At 40.3% G+C, this 18615-nt stretch overlaps 1 protein-coding gene across 1 annotated transcript in view; it reads left to right on the top strand.

The window, feature by feature from the left end:
• psmb7 (proteasome 20S subunit beta 7) overlaps positions 1–18615 on the top strand; it is a 64159-nt gene that overhangs the window by 12005 nt on the left and 33539 nt on the right. Inside the window, exon 5 of the mRNA XM_060841072.1 lies at positions 674–789. Within this exon, the coding sequence (XP_060697055.1) occupies positions 674–789 (116 nt within the window). The remainder of the gene's footprint in view (positions 1–673; positions 790–18615) is intronic.

Raw genomic sequence — 18615 nt, 5'->3', positions numbered from 1 at the left:
CACTTTGTTTTTCAATGGCATAGACTGAACCTCTCTAATATGTATATTTTTTTGATTCGCCTTTAGATGAGGGAAAGCATATTTTCATAAGTTCTTCTGCACCACTCTAAATCAAATGCTTTTGGTGACTTTGAAAGATTTGCTACACTACATCTGGAATATGATGCATGATGTAAAAGGAATCAGTGGTGGAGCCCAGAAGAGATACATATTTCTAAATCTTGGTGGTACTAATTTGCTCCAAACTAAAACTGATGATCAGTTGTACCTATAAACCATTTTTATGTCCCACTATTGTGAGAGGTACAGTTTGAAAATTCTTTGATTTACTTTTGAGTTCCTGATCTTGGATGAAGCAGCAAATCTAAGACACTTACCCTGCTGATTGAGAAAGCTTGTCAAAATTCAAGTGTTTTCAAGAAGGACCTTGTTAAAAGGGAATTGAAAACCTGTGATTAAGTGCCTTGTCTGTTATTTTTGAGTATCATATATGTATTTTTAATGAAAAAAGAAGAAAATCATAGTGTTGGGTTAATATTTTCATCCACATTAGTTAGAGTCTTTTTCTACTCAAAACAAAGAAGTTAGATAGAATTCATATCATCAGTTGTCCTCCATGTGTAACTGTACCTCTACTATTAAATAAAGCATCTATTAATTTTTCCTAAACTAGATATCAAGGATACATTGGTGCAGCACTTGTACTTGGTGGAGTAGACTGTACAGGTCCTCATCTGTATAGCATTTATCCACATGGATCCACTGACACGTTACCATATGTAACTATGGGTGAGTGATTTTTTTTAATATTTCTCAATATCCTTTGCTTAAAGAAATAAAAATGCAACAGAAAATCATTGTATTTTAAAAGACTCAATTGGGCATTGAGCACAAAATTTAAGTAGATTCATGGGTGCATTTGTTTTGAGGTAGAGGTATTGGTTTGATTTTTCAGAATTCGATAGATTTTAGAATGAACTGCAATTAGAAAGCAGCAAAAGGAATCATGTATTTCAAGATCAGAGCAGGAGAGAAAACGGTGCAATATGGCTGTTAGCTAATATCAGCAATTGGGGGAGGTACCAGAGGACTGGAAAATTGCTAATAAGGTAGATACTAGATGTGTTATTCTGATTGGTAACAATACTTGCAAACCAGTACAATTAGGTAGAGTCAAAATTTACTTCTTAGAGAGAGAGACTACATTTGATGAGTTTCTGAGGGTTTTAATTTGCAGTATAACGAAGAGAATATCAGTGAGTGTAGCACATTTGGATATTCAATTAGTCACCATATGACATTATTATATGAAGTCAGGATGGATGGGAATATAGATAATGTATTAACTTGGATTGAGAAATTGATCTGGGCACAAAACAAAGAGTAAGAATGAACAGGTAATTTTTAGGTTGGCGGGATGCTGCAAAGATTAATGGTATTTGAAATTTCTTTTGAGGGTATCCAGACTTTCTGACTATGTATATCGTACTCCTCATCTAGCTATGAGGAAACACCGAACAGACTGCTTATAGACAAAGCAAGTGCTTAGGCAAGAGCATAACTGAAATATTACAAGAGGGATTTGAAATTATTTGCTTTGATTGGAAAATGCCATAAGCAGAAGATTTTTTTTGGAAGTTGAGAGTGGGAAATGTTAGTATTGAGCAGAATCTGGATGTCTTTTTACACAAGCAAGTTAACATGCAAGTATAGAAAGCAATTAAACATTTAGCTTCATCATGAAGGATTTGAAGTCCGCAAGTAAAGACATTCATACAGTATTGATGCAATTGCACCGGGAGTCTTGTGTGCAACTTTGGTGTCCTTATCTGAGAAAGGGGTATGCTTTCCTTAGATGAGTGAAATGAAGATTCACTAAACTGATTTCTGAAATGAGGTTGTTGTTCGATGAGGTCAATATTACCTTGAATTTAGAAAATTAGAGGCAATTTCATTGCAACATATGAAGTTCTTGAGAGGCTAGTTTAAGAAGTGGTGCGAAGATAATTTTCCCTTATTGACAAATGTAGAATTAGGGATTACAGTCTCAGAATTTAGCTATTTAGGTTTGAGAGGAAATGTTCCTTTACTCAGGGCATTATGAATCTGCAAACACATCTATGTTTTTACAGAATTTCACTCCGTAAATATGCAAACATCAGATATGTCAAACTCTTCCCAAAAAAGCATGCACTTCTAGTGTAGCAGAATAGCTATTTTAATATTGAAGGAAGTTGATTCTTATGTGGCATAATTTATTTATTTGTTTCACTGCTGTGTATTTTACAGCCTCCTTATAATCTTGTAACTGTGCTAATAAAAATGTACAAAATCTGGCTGCATATTCCAGGTTTATATCATTTGCATAAATGTAATATGATTTGCAGCAGAGTACTACAAGTTGCAATGTCTTCATTATTTTCTGCTTTGCTTTTAACATGCAATTCGGAAAGTGGTAGAGTGCTTTAGAAACCAGTAGGTGGTGTCATTGCACTTAGCTCCGATATTGTGCATGAAAAGGCTTCTTAAAAATTTCATAGATTGAAATGGAACTGAAGGTTGTGTATAAATGTTTAAATGTAATTTGCTATCTAGAAGTTATAGTTGCCTCTTAAGAGGCATTGTATTTTCAAATTCTATTCCATTGTATTTTCCATAGTGTTCAGCGATGTATTAGGTGTATTAGGCAGGGGTAAATATAGGGTAGAAGAATGAATCTGGGTGGGTTATTCTTCGGAGGGTCGGTGTGGACTTGTTGGGCCAAAGGGCCTGTTTCCACACTAGGGATTTTAACTCTTAAAAAAAAATTCTGAATTTTAAAATGTAAAGTGCATTCCTGTTGTATTTTAAATAGGTCAGGCCTGATGGCAATTGAGAATACTGTCAGCTGCTTTGTACAATCTATTGTTGACTGACCCTCTTTAAAACAAATCTCTACTTGCTGTTCATGTAACATTCTTGAGTGGGGAAAAGACATGTTGGATAGGAGGGGAATAAAGTCATCTTTATATACACGTATGCTTTTGAAAATATTCTGAATTCACAAACATCCTGTTTTCTCATTGTCCATATTTTATTACTATTTGTGACCTGTTTACCCTTTGCAGTTCCCATTGTCAATCACATGACAATTTGTAAAAGAAAAACTTCAAGCTGTATGATGGCTACCTTTTAAGCTGTGAAGTTTTCTAAATTCATTTGAAATGTTAAACTCATAACCATGTCCAACTTGAGCAGAGCTGAAGCTCAGAGAGAACTAGTTAATGATCATTTTCAATAATGGTAAAAGACACCAACTGCTTAAAAAATTACTTTTCTCCACAGTAAAATTGTCTTGGAGAGAAATGTATACATGTGTCCAACTAATTCTGCCAACATGCATTGTGGAGATTGATGCAGTTTTCAAACTGAGTGAGATTAAATCCTGATCCCTACAAGTAGCACAATAGAGGTCATATTGCATGTCAAGCTGTCACTACCATCCTCTTTTCCTCAGTTTCTCAACTTCTGTTAATTCTGCTATTTTTAAATGATGAAAATGGATGTTGTAGTTCTAGTTACAAAATAATAGACTTAGCAAGATGGTTGAGACTGAAGGTTTTGTACTACTTCTCGAGGACTAATGTGCAATGAAAAGTTATCTTCAATGTGATACAAGTTCTTATTTTGTTTGAGTGAAATGCATTTCTCTTCTCTTTCACATATTGAGATTAGTATTTTATTTGACTTTTGCTTCGTCTTTCCTGACTGCTATTTGATCATTTGCATCTACCCATTGTCTTTTGTTAAATATAATACCTTTCCCCATCAGAGAGCCAGATTCCGTAATTAAGTTTCCATTCACTTAGGCTATATTCCATGATTTTAGATCAGCAGGTAAAATATTGATTTGCAGTTAACATTATCTTCTTGTAATACTTCTGGATGTGAAATAAGAGAGCTCTGGTTAACATTCGTAAAGTTATAAAGATTTACAGCACGGAAACGGACCCTTTGTCCAACTTGACCATGCTGACCAGATATCCCAAATTAATCTAGTCCCATTTGCCAGCACTTGGCCTATATCCCCCAAAGTCTTCCTATTCGCATACCCATCCAGATACCTTTTAAATGTTGTAATTGTACCAGCCTCCAACAAATCTCTGGCAGCTCATCCCATACACACACCACCCTATGCTGAAAACGTTGCCCCTTAGGTCTCTTTGAGGTCTTTCCCCTCTCACCTTAAACTTATGCCCTCTAGTTCTGGACACCCGCATCCCAGGGAAAAGACCTTGACTGTTTACCCTAACCATTCCCCCTCATGTTTTTCTAAACCTCTATGAGGTCACCCCTCAGCCTCTGACGCTCCAGGGAAAAGAGCCTCTGCCTATTCAGCCTCCCCCAATAGCACTCACCCCCCCCCCCCCCCCCAACCCTTGCAACATCCTTGTAAATCTTTTCTGAACCCTTTTAAGTTTCTTAGCATCCTGAGGGTCTGTTTCCATGCTGGACATCTCTATGACTCTATAATGGCATACAGTATTCCAAAAGTGGCCTAACCAATGTCCTGTACAGCCACAACCTGACCTCCCAGCTCCTATACTCAATGTTCTGACCAATAAAGGAAAGCATACCAAATGCCTTCTTCACTATCCTATCTACCTGCGACTCCACTTAACCTGTACTCCAAGGTCTCTTTGTTCAGCAACACTCCCTAGGACCTTATCATTCAGTGCATAAGTCCTGCTAAGATTTGCTTGCCCAAAATGAAATCATCACATTTATCTAAATTAAACTCCTTCTGCCATTCCTCAGCCCATTGATTAAGACCCTGTCGTACTCTGAGGTAGCCTTTTTCGCTGTCCATTACACCTATAATTTTAGTGTCATCTGCAAACTGACTAACTATACCTCCTACATTCACATACAAATCATTTGTATAAATGACAAAAAGCAGCGGACTCAGCACCAATCCTCGTGGCACAACACCGGTTGCAGACCACCAGTCTGAAAAGCAACCCTCCACCACTACCCACTGTCTTCTACCTTTGAGCCAGTTCCAGATCTTGGTTTCAAGATGGGATATTTAAAATTTGTGTGTGTGAGTGAAAGTTCATATTTAAATCTGTTTTACTTTAACTCATGAGTGACCAAAGGTCCATAAAGACCACTAATTACTTGCTAAACCAGGTTCAACATTGTATTGCAGCCATACACTTTATTATGACATTGAAGCAAGGTGACCTCTTTTAGGAGTGTATCATTGCTGCATGCTGAAGTTGGTTTGTAGCCCAATAAAGGAGTTGTATTAAAAGAAAATCAGAAATTACTGGTGAAACTCATCAGGTCTGGCAGTGTCTGTGGGAGGAAAGCAGAATTAATGTTTTGAGTCCAATGACTCTTCATCAGAGCAGATGCAGTGATGCTGCCAGACCTGCTGTGTTTCTACAGCAATCTCTGTTTTTGTTTCAGGTCTGCTTGTATGGAGTCGCAGAAAATGGGGAAGATACTAAATGATTATTTTGCATCAGTATTTACTGTGGAAAAGGATATGGAAGATATAGACTGTAGGGAAATACATGATGACATCTTGCAAAATGTCTATATTACAGAGGAGGAAGTGCTGGATATCTCTAAATGGGTAAAGGTGGATAAATCCCCAGGATCTGATCAGGTGTGCCCTAGAACTCTGTGGGAAGCTACAGAAGTGATTGCTGGGCCTCTTGCTGAGATATTTGTATCATCGATAGTTGCAGGTGAGGTGCTGGAAGACTTGGAGGTTGGCTAACGTGCTGCCACTGTTTGAGAAGGATGGTAAGGACAAGCCAGGGAACTATAGACCAGTGAGCCTGATGTCGGTGGTGGGCAAGTTGTTGGAGGGAATCCTGAGGAACTGAATGTGCATACATTTGAAAAGGGAAGGACTGATTAGGGGTAGTCAACGTGGCTTTGTGCTTGGGAAATCATGTCTCTCAAACTTGACTGAGTTTTTTGAAGAAGTAATAAAGAGGATTGATGAGGGCAGAGTGGTACATGTGATCTGTATGGACTTCAGTAAGGTGTTTGTCATGGGAGACTGATTAGCAAGGTTGGATCTCATGGAATACAGGGAGAACTTGCTATTTGGATACAGAACTGGTTCAAAGGTAGAAGATAGAGGGTGGTGGTGGAGGGTTGTTTTTCAGACAGGAGGCCTGTGACCAGTGGTGTGCCACGAGGATCGGTGCTGGGTCCTCGACTTTTTGTCATTTACATAAATGATTTGGATGTGAGCATAAGAGGTACAGTTAGTAAGTTTGCAGATGACACCAAAATTGGAGGTTTAGTGGACAGCGAAGAGGATTACCTCAGATTACAACAGGATCTGGACCAGATGGGCCAATGGGCTGAGAAATGGCAGATGGAGTTTAATTTGGATAAATGCAAGGTGCTGCATTTTGGGAAATGAGTCTTAGCAGGACTTATACACCTTAATGGTAAGGTCCTAGGGAGTGTTGCTGAACAGAGACCTTGGAGTGCAAGTTGATAGCTCCTTGAAAGTGGAGTCGCAGGTAGATAGGATAGTGAAGAAGGCGTTTGGTATGCTTTCCTTTATTAGTCAGAGTATTGAGTACAAGAGTTGGGAGGTCATGTTGCTGCTGTACAGGACTTTGGTTAGGCCACTGTTGTAATATTGTGTGCACTTCTGGTCTCCTTCCTATCGGAAAGATGTTGTGAAACTTGAAAGGATTCTGAAAAGATTTTCAAGGATGTTGCCAGGGTTGGAGGATTTGACCTATAGGGAGAGGCTGAACAGGCTAGGGCTGTTTTCTCTGGAGCGTCAGAGGCTGAGGGGTGACCTTATAGAGGTTTACAAAATTATGGATAGGATAAATAGGCAAAGTCTTTTCCCTGGGGTCGGGGAGTCCTGAGCTAGAGGGCATTGGTTTAGGGTGAGAGGGGAAAGATATAAAAGAGACCTAAGGGGCAACATTTTCACCCAGAGGGTGTATGGATTGAGCTGCCAGAGGAAGTGGTGGAGGCTGGTACAATTGCAACATTTAAAAGGCATTTGGATGTGTATATGAATAGGAAGGGTTTGGAGGGATATGGACTGGGTGCTGGCAGGTGGGACTAGATTGGGTTGGGATATCTGGTCGGCATGGACAGGTTGGACTGGAGGGTCAGTTTCTATGCTGTACATCTCTCTGACTCTCTGCCTGCAGTTCTTTGTTTTATTATAAAGGAATTGTACTATATCTTTCCATGACAGCAACAACCTTACAGTTACTATGAAGAAATGCTGATTGCATGTTATTCCTGTTCAACTGACCTTTCCATTCAGTGTAGTATTTGTTGTGGTGCCATCCCAAAGGCAAGAATGATGCACCACAACAGCCAGTAGAAAATATCCACCTTATAACTTGATGAGATGGTCATTTATTAATTTGTTCACTTTCTGAATAAAACATGGGAGCAAAGATGGCCAGTTTTGCAAGGCATCCCAAGGATACTTGAAAAAGCTGAGATGCCAAATCAGTCCTAGATGATTTCCATGTGCCTTGAATGGTGTCTAAAGTATTGCATTGGACCACTGCTGTGCCTCTGAGAAAGTGGGCTGCCAGGCACGTTCAGTGCAGGCTTTCTTGGTGCAGGTATTGCTCTGCCACCAAAATGTTAAGTTTTAATTAGCTTTCCTGCACTGACATAACTTACACTAAAAATGCACTCATCCTATTTCCTGCACTTGACCCATATCCTCGAATGTTATGATACCTGAAATACTCATCCAAATATTTTTTAAAGGTTGTAAGGTTTCAAGACTCTACTTCCATTCCCAGATTCTCACCACCCATTGAGAAATTTTTTTCCCAAGTTCCCTCTAAATCTGCAGCTGCTTACCCTAACACTATGCCCTCATGATTGACCCCTCGACAAAGAGGAACAGCTGCTGTCTATTCACCCTCATAATCTTGTACAATTCAATCATGTTTCCCCCCCCCCCCGCCCCCCCACCATCTTCTTGCCATTAAAAAAAGTCCAAGCCTATCTCTCTCGTTTCTCCTTCTAGCTCAGTTTCTCTATTCCAGGCAACATGCTGGTGAACCTTCTCTCTAGTGCTAGCACATCCTTCCTGTAATGAGATGACCAGACCTGCACACAGTACTGCAGTTGTGGCCTGACCAACTCTCCCTACAACTCCAACATTACATCCTTGCTTTTACACTCTATGCCACGATGATAAAAGCAAGTGTCCTAAAAGCCACCTTAACTATTCTATTCACGTACTCTGCTGACTTCAGGGATCTGTGATTAATTCCCCAAAGTCTCTCTGTTCTTCTAAGCTACCCAGTGTCCTGCCATTCATTAAATACTACCTTAGCTTGTTCTTCTTCCAAAGTGCATCACGTCACATTGCTCTGCCCATCTGACCAATCCATCTATGCCTTTTTGTAATCTATAAGTGGACAGGGCCTGGGAAATGAATATTCAACACTACACATGCTATCATAAGGACAGACTGACGGGCAGAGGGGGTGGGGTAGCTTTGTTGGTAAGGGAGGATATTCATTCCCTTGCGTGGGGGGACCTAGAGTCAGGGGATGTAGAGTCAGTGTGGATAGAGCTGCGAAATACTAAGGGTAAAAAGACCCTCTTGGGAGTCATCTACTGGCCCCCCAAACAGTAATCTGGATGAGAGATGTAAGTTGAATCAGGAGCTGAAATCGGCCTGTCGCAAAGATGTTACTACAGTTGTTATGGGGGATTTTAACATGCAGGGAGACTGGGAGAATCAGGATGGTATTGGACCTCAAGAAAGAGACTTTGTGGAGTGCCTCAGAGATGGATTCTTAGAGCAGCTGGTGCTGGAGCCGACCAGGGAGAAGGCAATTCTGGATCTGGTATTGTGTAACGAACCAGAATTGGTCAGAGACCTCGAAGTGAAGGAGCCATTGGGAAGTAGTGACCATAATACATTAAGCTTCAATCTGCAATTTGAAAGAGAGAGGGTACAGTCGGAAGTGACAGTACTTCTGTTGAATAAAGGAAACTATGGAGCTATGAGGGAGGAGCTGGCCAAAGTTCAATGGTGCAATACCTTAGCAGGGATGACCATGGAGGTACAATGGCAGATATAGCTGTGTGTAATGCAGAAGATGCAGGATCAGTTCATTCCTAAAAGGAAGAAAGATCCCAGGAGGAGGCATGGGCGGCCTTGGCTGACGAGGGAAGTTAGGAAACATATTAAGTTAAAAGAGAAAAAGTATAACATAGCAAAGATAAGTGGGAAAACTGAAGACTGGGAAGCTTTTAAAGAGCAACAGAGGATTACTAAGAAGGAAATACGCAGAGGAAAAATGAGGTATGAAGGTAAACTGGCCAATAATATAAAGGAGGATAATAAAAGCTTTTTTAAGGATGTGCAAGGCAAAAAAATGGTTAGGACTAAAATTGGGCCCATGAAGACACAAGCAGGGGAATATATTACGGGGAACAAAGAAATGGCAGAAGAATTAAATGGGTACTTCAGATCTGTGTTCACTGGGGAAGACACAAGCAATCTCCCTGAGGTAACAGTGGCTGAAGGACCTGAACTGAAGGGAATCTATATTTGCCAGGATTTGGTGTTGGAGAGACTGTTAGGTCTGAAGGTTGATAAGTCCCCGGGGCCTGATGGTCTACATCCCAGAATACTGAAGGAGGTGGCTCGAGAAATCGTGGATGCGTTGGTGATTATTTTCCAGAGTTCGATAGATTCGGGGTCGGTTCCTGAGGATTGGAGGGTGGCTAATGTTGTACCACTTTTTAAGAAAGGTGGGAGAGAGAAAGCAGGAAATTATAGACCAGTTAGTCTGACCTCAGTGGTGGGAAAGATGCTGGAGTCTATTATAAAGGATGAAATTACGGCACATCTGGATAGTAGTAACAGGATAGGACAGAGTCAGCATGGATTTATGAAGTGGAAATCATGCTTGACTAATCTTCTTGAATTTTTTGTGGATGTAACTCTGAAGATGGACGAGGGAGATCCGGTAGATGTAATGCACCTGGACTTTCAGAAAGCTTTTGATAAAGTCCTACACAGGAGGTTAGTGAGCAAAATTAGGGTGCATGGTATTGGGGGCAAAGTACTAGATTGGATTGAAAATTGGTTGGCTGATAGGAAACAAAGAGTAGTGATAAACGGCTCCATTTTAGAATGGCAGGTAGTGACCAGTGGGGTACCGCAGGGATACGTGCTGGGACCGCAGCTTTTTACAATATATGTTAATGATATAGAAGATGGTATCAGCAGTAACATTAGCAAATTTGCTGATGATCCAAAGCTGGGTGGCAAGGTGAAATGTGATGAAGATGTTAGAAGATTACAGGGTGACCTGGACAAATTAGGTGAGTGGGCAGATACATGGCAGATGCAGTTTAATGTGGATAAATGTATGGTTATCCACTTCGGTGGCAAGAACAGGAAGGCAGATTACTACCTCAATGAAATCAATTTAGGTAAAGGGGCAGTACAGAGAAATCTGGGTATTCTTGTACACCAGTCAGTGAAGGCAAGCATGCAGGTACAGCAGGTAGTGAAGAAGGCTAATAGCATGCTGGCCTTCATAACAAGAGGAATTGAGTATAGAAGCAAAGAGGTTCTTCTGCAGCTGTACAGGGCCCTGGTGAGACCACACCTGGAGTACTATGTGCAGTTCTGGTCTCCAAATTTGAGGAAAGACATTCTGGCTATTGAGGGAGTGCAGCGTAGGTTCATGAGGTCAATTCTTGGAATGGAGGGATTACCTTACACTGAAAGACTGAAGCGACTGGGCTTGTATACCCTTGAGTTTAGAAGACTGAGAGGGAATCTGATTGAGACATATAAGATTATGAAAGGATTAGACACTCTGGCAGCAGGAAACATATTTCCGCTGATGGGTGAGTGCCGAACCAGAGGACACAGCTTAAAAATATGGGGTAGACCATTTAGGACACAGATAAAAACAGAAACCTCTTCACCCAGAGTGGTGGCTGTGTGGAATGCTCTGCCCCAGAGGGCAGTGGAGGCCCAGTCTCTGGATTCATTTAAGAAAGAGTTGGATAGAGCTCTCAAAGATAGTGGAAGCAAGGGTTATGGAGATAAAACAGGAACAGGATACTGATTAGGAATGATCAGCCATGATCATATTGAATGGTGGTGCAGGCTCAAAGGGCTGAATGGCCTACTCCTGCACCTATTGTCTATTGTCTATAGCCATTATCTTCAGTATTAACCACTTTACAAACCTTGGTGACATCTGCAAATTTGCTTAACATTCCCCCCCACCCACATTTTCACCTATATCATTTATGTATATAACAAACGGTAAGAGCCCCAATACTGATCCTTGTGGTACATCGCTAGTCACTGGCCTCCAATCACTTAAACAGCCTTCTTCCCTTACACTTTGTGTCCTATTACTCAGCCAGTTTCTGATCCATCTTGCCAGGACACTTGGGTGTACATCCTTGCTGATTTACGTTTGGTCCCTATCATATCCGAGTAAAAATGCACGTTGTTTGAGCTTGTGTCGCCTCCTGTAATTTTGCCTTCTTTGAATCTATGTTCATTTTCCTTGCATCTCTCTGTGACTTGGATGTTATTCTCTGTTAAAGGTGTATGCATTTCTTTTCCTGCCACCTTACCAAAGTCCACTTGCTTCAGAGTTAATAAAAGAGTTTATCTTTTAAACCCTGCTGCTCTCGCCATTATTTTGAGCCTAGTTCCCTCTTGTTGTATTAATGTACCATTTACTTAAAGGTGCCATGTATTAATAGAAAGCATTCTGTGATGTAAATTACAGAAACTTGGAATATTCAAATGCAGTTTCGATAGTTTAAACTTGTAATAATCAGCTACTTATAAGACTAATCTTGTGTAGTTTTACTTGTAAATAGTCAGCAATCCAGAAAAGCAAAAGAAGGAATAATGTTAAATTTGATCAATCCTGGGTGTCTTTGTAAGGTTAGGGAAATACAATAAGTTCACTTAGAAGGCAATTCATTTGGCTTTCTCTGGATTGTTTATTTACCGCTTTAAGTGTCTAATCCATGCTGCTGTTTTAATGCAATCCATACAGACACATTGGCTCCTTTCACATTGGTATTTCACAAGCTAGGTGATATCTGCTGTGAAGGGTCACTGTTGGAAGGTTTTCTGTGGTAGTTCACAAAAATGATTTATGTGCAATTCACTCAGTTCTATTATATGGGTTTTGTAAACCATTTTATTTAGTGTATGTCTTAATTGGGAAATAACTGAAGTTATATTTCCATTTTAATTTTTCCATTCCGGATTTGTGAAAATATGGATTGTCAAAGTTATTACTGAGCCGTTTGCTGGCTGTACAATGCAGGCTTGTATATAGTACCTTTCTCAAATATCTTTGCCAATTGCAAAGAAAAGCTACATTAGAAACTGAGACCAGAGTTGCTCAAAAGATTAAAAATGCTCTGCTTACTCTGGAGTGAAATCATCAAATTAAACTGTTTGTGCTGACAAAAGATAAATTTGGTTTTCAGCAAACGGTGCAAGATAGTTTGATTGCTTGGCTTGTCCAGGGATGCTCTTGGCAGACACTTGTAATGAAATGTGGAGCGTTTGCATAAAATTAAAGTGTTGCAGGCGATCAGCAGTTCAGCTATAGGAAAGCAAGAAGAGATCTTCTTCAATCTCTTGTGGATAAACTTACTCCCCTGACGCTGAAGTTGTTTCATATTCATAAATCAGCTTTTTGTGCATTGGCAATGTCGGCCTGCGGAGCAAGCATTACCACCTAGAGACTAGGCCTCTCAGCCAGGAACCTGGGTGAAAAATGATCACAATTGATGGGGCTGCGGAGTGCACCAAATTTTTACACAGAACAAGCAGCAAATTGAATAACAATGAGTAAGTGTGAATAAGCACTCTGTCACGCCATTCTGACACTGATGGATGAGAAGGTCCTAAATGTTGTACTTTCGCCGCTGCACAGATCCTGTACTGTGGCAGGTTTCAGAATAAGGAACAGGCTGAAGTGGCAAATGGGGCCTTCGATACTTAAAATGGACTGCTGTGTAGCATTACTGCAGGGTTAGGAGAATGCCACAAAAGGCATTTAGGAAAAATGAGAAATCCTGTTTAAAGGAACTAATTATAATGTTCTTGAAAAGGTGACAGCATTTCAAACAGTGAGACTCTCATAACCTCAAGACCTTCTGTTACTGTTTAAATTTAATACATGAACTTGCAGGTGTATAAAGAAAATAGAAATTCTTCAAGTCATCTTGAAAGTCTACTTATGAGGCTAGCTTGTACATTTTAAAAGCTAAATGTCTTAAATATTCAAAAGCAAGGGTCTTTAAAGGTCAGACTTCAGAATGTTGGCTTGCAGCATAACTTGTGTCACTGATCAAGCACGTCAGTTCTGTCGTACTCATTCAAACATTACACCATTTTTAACAACCAGTGTATCTTTGGTGTCTGGTTCATCCATCACAGTAAAAATCTCCTCTGCTGCCATGTTTTACAAAACTAACTTTATGCCCATCATTGTTAAACTTTGGAACAAAAGAATAAAACAGTATGTGTCTGTATTTGTATATAAATTGTTGAAGTAGACTATAAGGCATTCAGTAAAACTTCATATTAACGCAAATTTAAAATGTTCATCAAGCTTTCCAAATTTAAAGTCATAAGACTCATACAGCATCGTCCATGCCAACCATATTCCCAAACCAATCTAGTCTCATTTGCCTACATGTGGCCCATATCCCTCCAACCCTTTTATATTCATTTATTTATCCAAATGTCTTTTAAATGTTGTACCAGCATCCACCAGTTCATTCCACATACGAACCACTCTGTGTGAAATAGTTGCCCCTCATATTCTTTTTAACTCTTTCTTTTTTCACCTTAAAAATATGCACTTTAATTGCAAACACCTCCACCTTAGGGAAAAGACCCTTGCTATTCACCTTATCTATGCCCCTCATGATTTTATAAACTTCTATAAGGTCACCCTTCAACCTCCTACGTTCCCGTGAAAAATGTCCCAGCCCTATTCAGCCCATCTTTTTAACTCAAGCCCTCTATTCTTGACAATTTCTTGGTAAATCTTGTCTGAACCTTCTTGAATTTAATAATAGCATTCCTATAGCAGGGCAACCAGAATTGTACACAATACTCCAGAAGAGGACTCACCAACGTCCTATGTCACCTGATATCCCAACTTCTATACTCAAAAATCTGAGTAATGAAGGCAAGCGTGCTAAACGCCTGATTAGCATATAACACAAATTTCAAAGAACTATGTACTTAGCTCTTAGGTATCTCTCTGTTCTACAACACTACACAGGCCCCGACCTTTAATTGAGTCCTGCCCTTGGTTGTTTTACCAAAATGCAATACCCCTCATTTATCTAAATTAAACAATCTGCCACTCCTCAGACCATTGACTCAATTGATTAAAATCTCTTTGTAACCTTTGATAGCCTTCACTGCCCACTATACCACCAATATTAGTGTCTTATGCAAACTTACTAACTATGCCTCCTAAATTTTCACCCAAATTGTTTATATAGATGGCAAACAAAAGTGGACCCAGTATAAATCCCCATGGAATATCACTGATCACAGGCCTCTTAGCATCAAGCCATGTTTGCATCCACTTGGCAGGCTTTCCCTGAAACCGATGTGATCTAACTTTACTAATTAGTCTACTGTGCAAAACCTTGTCAAAAGCTTTGCTAAAGTCCATGTAGGAGAAAGTGAGGACTGCAGATGCTGGAGATTAGAGCTGAAAACGTGTTGCTGGAAAAGCACAGCAGGTCAGGCAGCATCCAAGGAACAGGAGAATCAACGTTTCGGGCATGAGCGCTTCCTCAGGAATTATTCTTGAAGAAGGGCTCATGCCTGAAATGTCAATTTTCCTGCTTCTTGGATGCTGCCAGACCTGCTGCGCTTTTCCAGAAACACATTTTCAGGTAAAGTCCATGTAAACTACATCTACCTCTCTGTCCTCATCAATCTTTTTGGTTATTTCCTCAAAAAATACAATCAAGTTTGAGTGAGACAATTTCTCTTGCACTAGTCCATGCTGACAATCCTTAATTAATCCTTGCATTTCCAAATGCATGTAAATGCTATCTTTCAGAATAACCTTCAACAACTTACCCACCACCAATCTCAGACTCTCCGATCTGTAGATCTCAGGCTTCTTCTTTAAACCTTTCTTAAATAAAGGCACACCATTGGCCACCCTCCAGTCCTCTGGCACCTGATACAAATATCTCTGCAGAGGGCCTTAATTTGAGAGTCGACTTTTAATGAGACACTATTAGCTCAGTGTATAGTTTGGCAAATTATTTTGAACTTCAAACTCAATTTTAAACATTATTATTAATAACCCTAATTTTTGTTTTAGTTAAATTCAGATACGGCAATAGCTTTTTGATGTTCTTAAATGCACTTGTGTTCTTCAGTATGTTTATATAAAAGTTTACTTCTCAGTATTTACACATGGAAAATACATTATACGAATATGAAATGCAATAATGTTATAGATTGAGGCTTTGCATTTGTATAACACTTTATTTTTAATCATTTCAAGATGTCAGAAGTGCTTTGCACCCAGTGGATTACTACTTTGAACTGCTGTAAATGTTATGTAGGGAAATGTGGCAATCCATTGGTGCACATCAGGGCGTCACAAACTGCAGTTGAGAATGAGTAAATATTTTGCTTTTGGTGATGTTGGTTGTCATAAGAAAACCACCTTTCTCCTTTTGAAATAGTTACATGGCATATTCACTTATGAATATATTTTCTTTTGGAAAACCTACCTAGATGTTGGATTGGTAAAATCTCTGCATTTTGCCAAAATTGGAATTTGCTAAATATTTATTGAACTGACTGAAAATTACCAAAAATTAGGAAAGTGTCAATATTGGAGTTTCATGGAGAGTTTCTGTCACCTCAGTGTATATGTACCACGCCCTATTGTGACATACTCGCGCTAACATGCGCCCACCAGTGGCACTGCTGAGACCTTCTGGGATTTGTGCTACCAGTGCATATTTAAAGCTCAGCTGTGTACCAGGTTAGAAATTGCCAGCTAGAAATAATCCTACACAGTTGAAGGGACTTTTTCTTTTTTAAAACCTTTGATAGCACATAGGTGGCATGGATGATACTTGATTCAAAATAAAATCTTGCATTTGTAAATGCAGTGCCTTTATACATCACTTGACTGATCAATTGTCATAATAGCTACAACCTGTATAGGCTACCTACCTCTAATGCCATGCCATGTTAGAGTCCTGTCTGAAGGAGTACTATACTATGCCGAATATCTGACATTGCCTAACACTTCGCCATTAGTCAGTGTGGGGGCATCATATGTTGGAAAACCTTCAAATAATTATTAACATTAACAATGCAAAGAAGCAACAAACAAACAGCTCCATTTCCTTCTCGAAATAGATGTGATGTTTGACTTTCAATTTAGCCAAAAGAATGATTACTTCGCACAACGCTCATCCATTGGAAGCAAGATTTTTAAGCCCTTCCTGGCTTGTTGCATCCAGTACTGTATTATGGTGAAGGAATGTTCCTCCTCCTCAATGTCCCAGTCGTCTGACTTGAAAGATTGCTGTTACTCTACCAAGTCTTCAACATCTTTCAAAGTCCCTGTTTGCATGCTGTAGCTATGCACAGCATGCTAACATTGCATGGCACATGCTGCCTGCCACAGACTGATACACACACTGAAACCTCACCTTCAGGCGGCCTATTGTCTGCTCTGAGTAGCTGTTTTGAAGAATGAGCTGTAATGTATCAGTCAGGGGGTTGTCTAACAGAGTCATCAACTATGGTTGCAAAGGGTAGCCCTTTTCAGCCAGTTAGGCATCCTTGTAAGATATCTGGCCCTTGAAGCAGAAACCTGAGCGTTATCAAAGATATGGGCAGCTTTCAGAGTTCTTGGAGGAGATCTTTAAGATGTGTCACTGATGATAATAGTGGACCATGAATCCTTTTGTAAAGTCTGTCACATTAAATATGGTACTTTCTACATGTTGCACTGACTGTAATGCCCTGCACCTGGGGAAGTCGGCTACAACTTAGACATTCAAATACTGCTGTGTGGTTGTAGCACTAACCAAGTCATGGGAAAATGAGATGAAACATGATGTGGTACAAATTTTATCAACAATAGCTGCCATACCTTCATGTGTTGAGAATTGTGAGATCGCTCACAGGTCCCCAATGGATCCTTGGAAGTGGGCAGTTGTATAAAAATTTAGTTCAGCTGCCACCTGGATAGCCACCCACCCCTTCTTAAAGCCTGCTGTAAGGCATGATATGGTTCTGTGATGGTGAGTAAGGACATCCTCTGTCGAGAGCGGTAATGCACCTTGCTTATCTGGGAGAAATGGCTTTAAGGACCATGGACTCTGGACCTCCTGTACCACCGCCACACCTTGAAAGGACCTTTAGCTGCCACCTCTTTGTGTTGCAGCTATTCATAGAACATAGAACATTACAGAGCAGTACAGGCTCTTTGGCCCTCGATGTTGCGCCGACCTGTCATACCAATCTGAAGCCCATCTATTCCATGTATGTCCATATGCTTGTCCAATGACGACTTAAATGTACTTAAAGTTGGCAAATCTACTACCATTGCAGGCAAAGCATTCCATACCCTTACTATTCTCTGAGTAAAGAAACTACCTCTGACATCTGTCCTATATCGATCACCCCTCAATTTAAAGCTATGCCCCCTCGTGCTCGCCAATACCATTCTTGGAAAAATGCTCTCCCTGTCCACCCCATCTAACCCTCTGATTATCTTATATGTCTCTATTAAGTCACCTCACAACCTTCTTCTCTCTAACGAAAATAGCCTCAAGTCCCTCAGCCTTTCCTCAGAAGACCTTCCCTCCATACCAGGCAACATCCTAGTAATTCTCCTCCGCACCCTTTCCAAAGCTTCCACATCCTTCTTATAATGCGGTGACCAGAACTGTACACAAACTCCAAGTGCGGCCGCACCAGAGTTTTGTACAGCTGTAGCATAACCTCATGGTTCCGGAACTCTATCCCTCTATTAATAAAAGCTAAAACATTGTATGCCTTCTTAACAACCCTGTCAACCTGGGTGGCAACTTTCAAGGATCTGTGTACCTGGACACCGAGATCTCTCTGCTCATCTACACTATCAAGAATCTTACCATTAGCCCAGTACTTTGCATTCCGGTTACTTCGACTAAAGTGAATCACCTCACACTTGTCCGCATTAAACTCCATTTGCCACCTCTCAGCCCAGCTCTGCAGCTTATCTATGTCTCTCTGCAATCTACAACATCCTTCGTCACTATCCACAACTCCACTGACCTTAGTGTCATCTACAAATTTACTAACCCACCCTTCTATGCCCTCATCCAGGTCGTTTATAAAAATGACAAACAGCAGTGGACCCAACACTGACCCTTGCGGTACACCACTAGTAACTGGACTGCAGGATGAACATTTACCATCAACCACCACCCTCTGTCTTCTTTCAGCAAGCCAAATACTGATCCAAACTGCTATATCTCCCACAATCCCATTCCTCCGCATTTTGTACAATAGCCTACTGTGGGGAACCT

This window comes from Hemiscyllium ocellatum, chromosome 21 (genome assembly GCF_020745735.1).
Source record: "Hemiscyllium ocellatum isolate sHemOce1 chromosome 21, sHemOce1.pat.X.cur, whole genome shotgun sequence".
Lineage (NCBI taxonomy): Eukaryota > Metazoa > Chordata > Chondrichthyes > Orectolobiformes > Hemiscylliidae > Hemiscyllium > Hemiscyllium ocellatum.
Note: the sequence above shows the minus strand (reverse complement) of the source record. Positions and strands in the feature narration are given on the sequence as shown.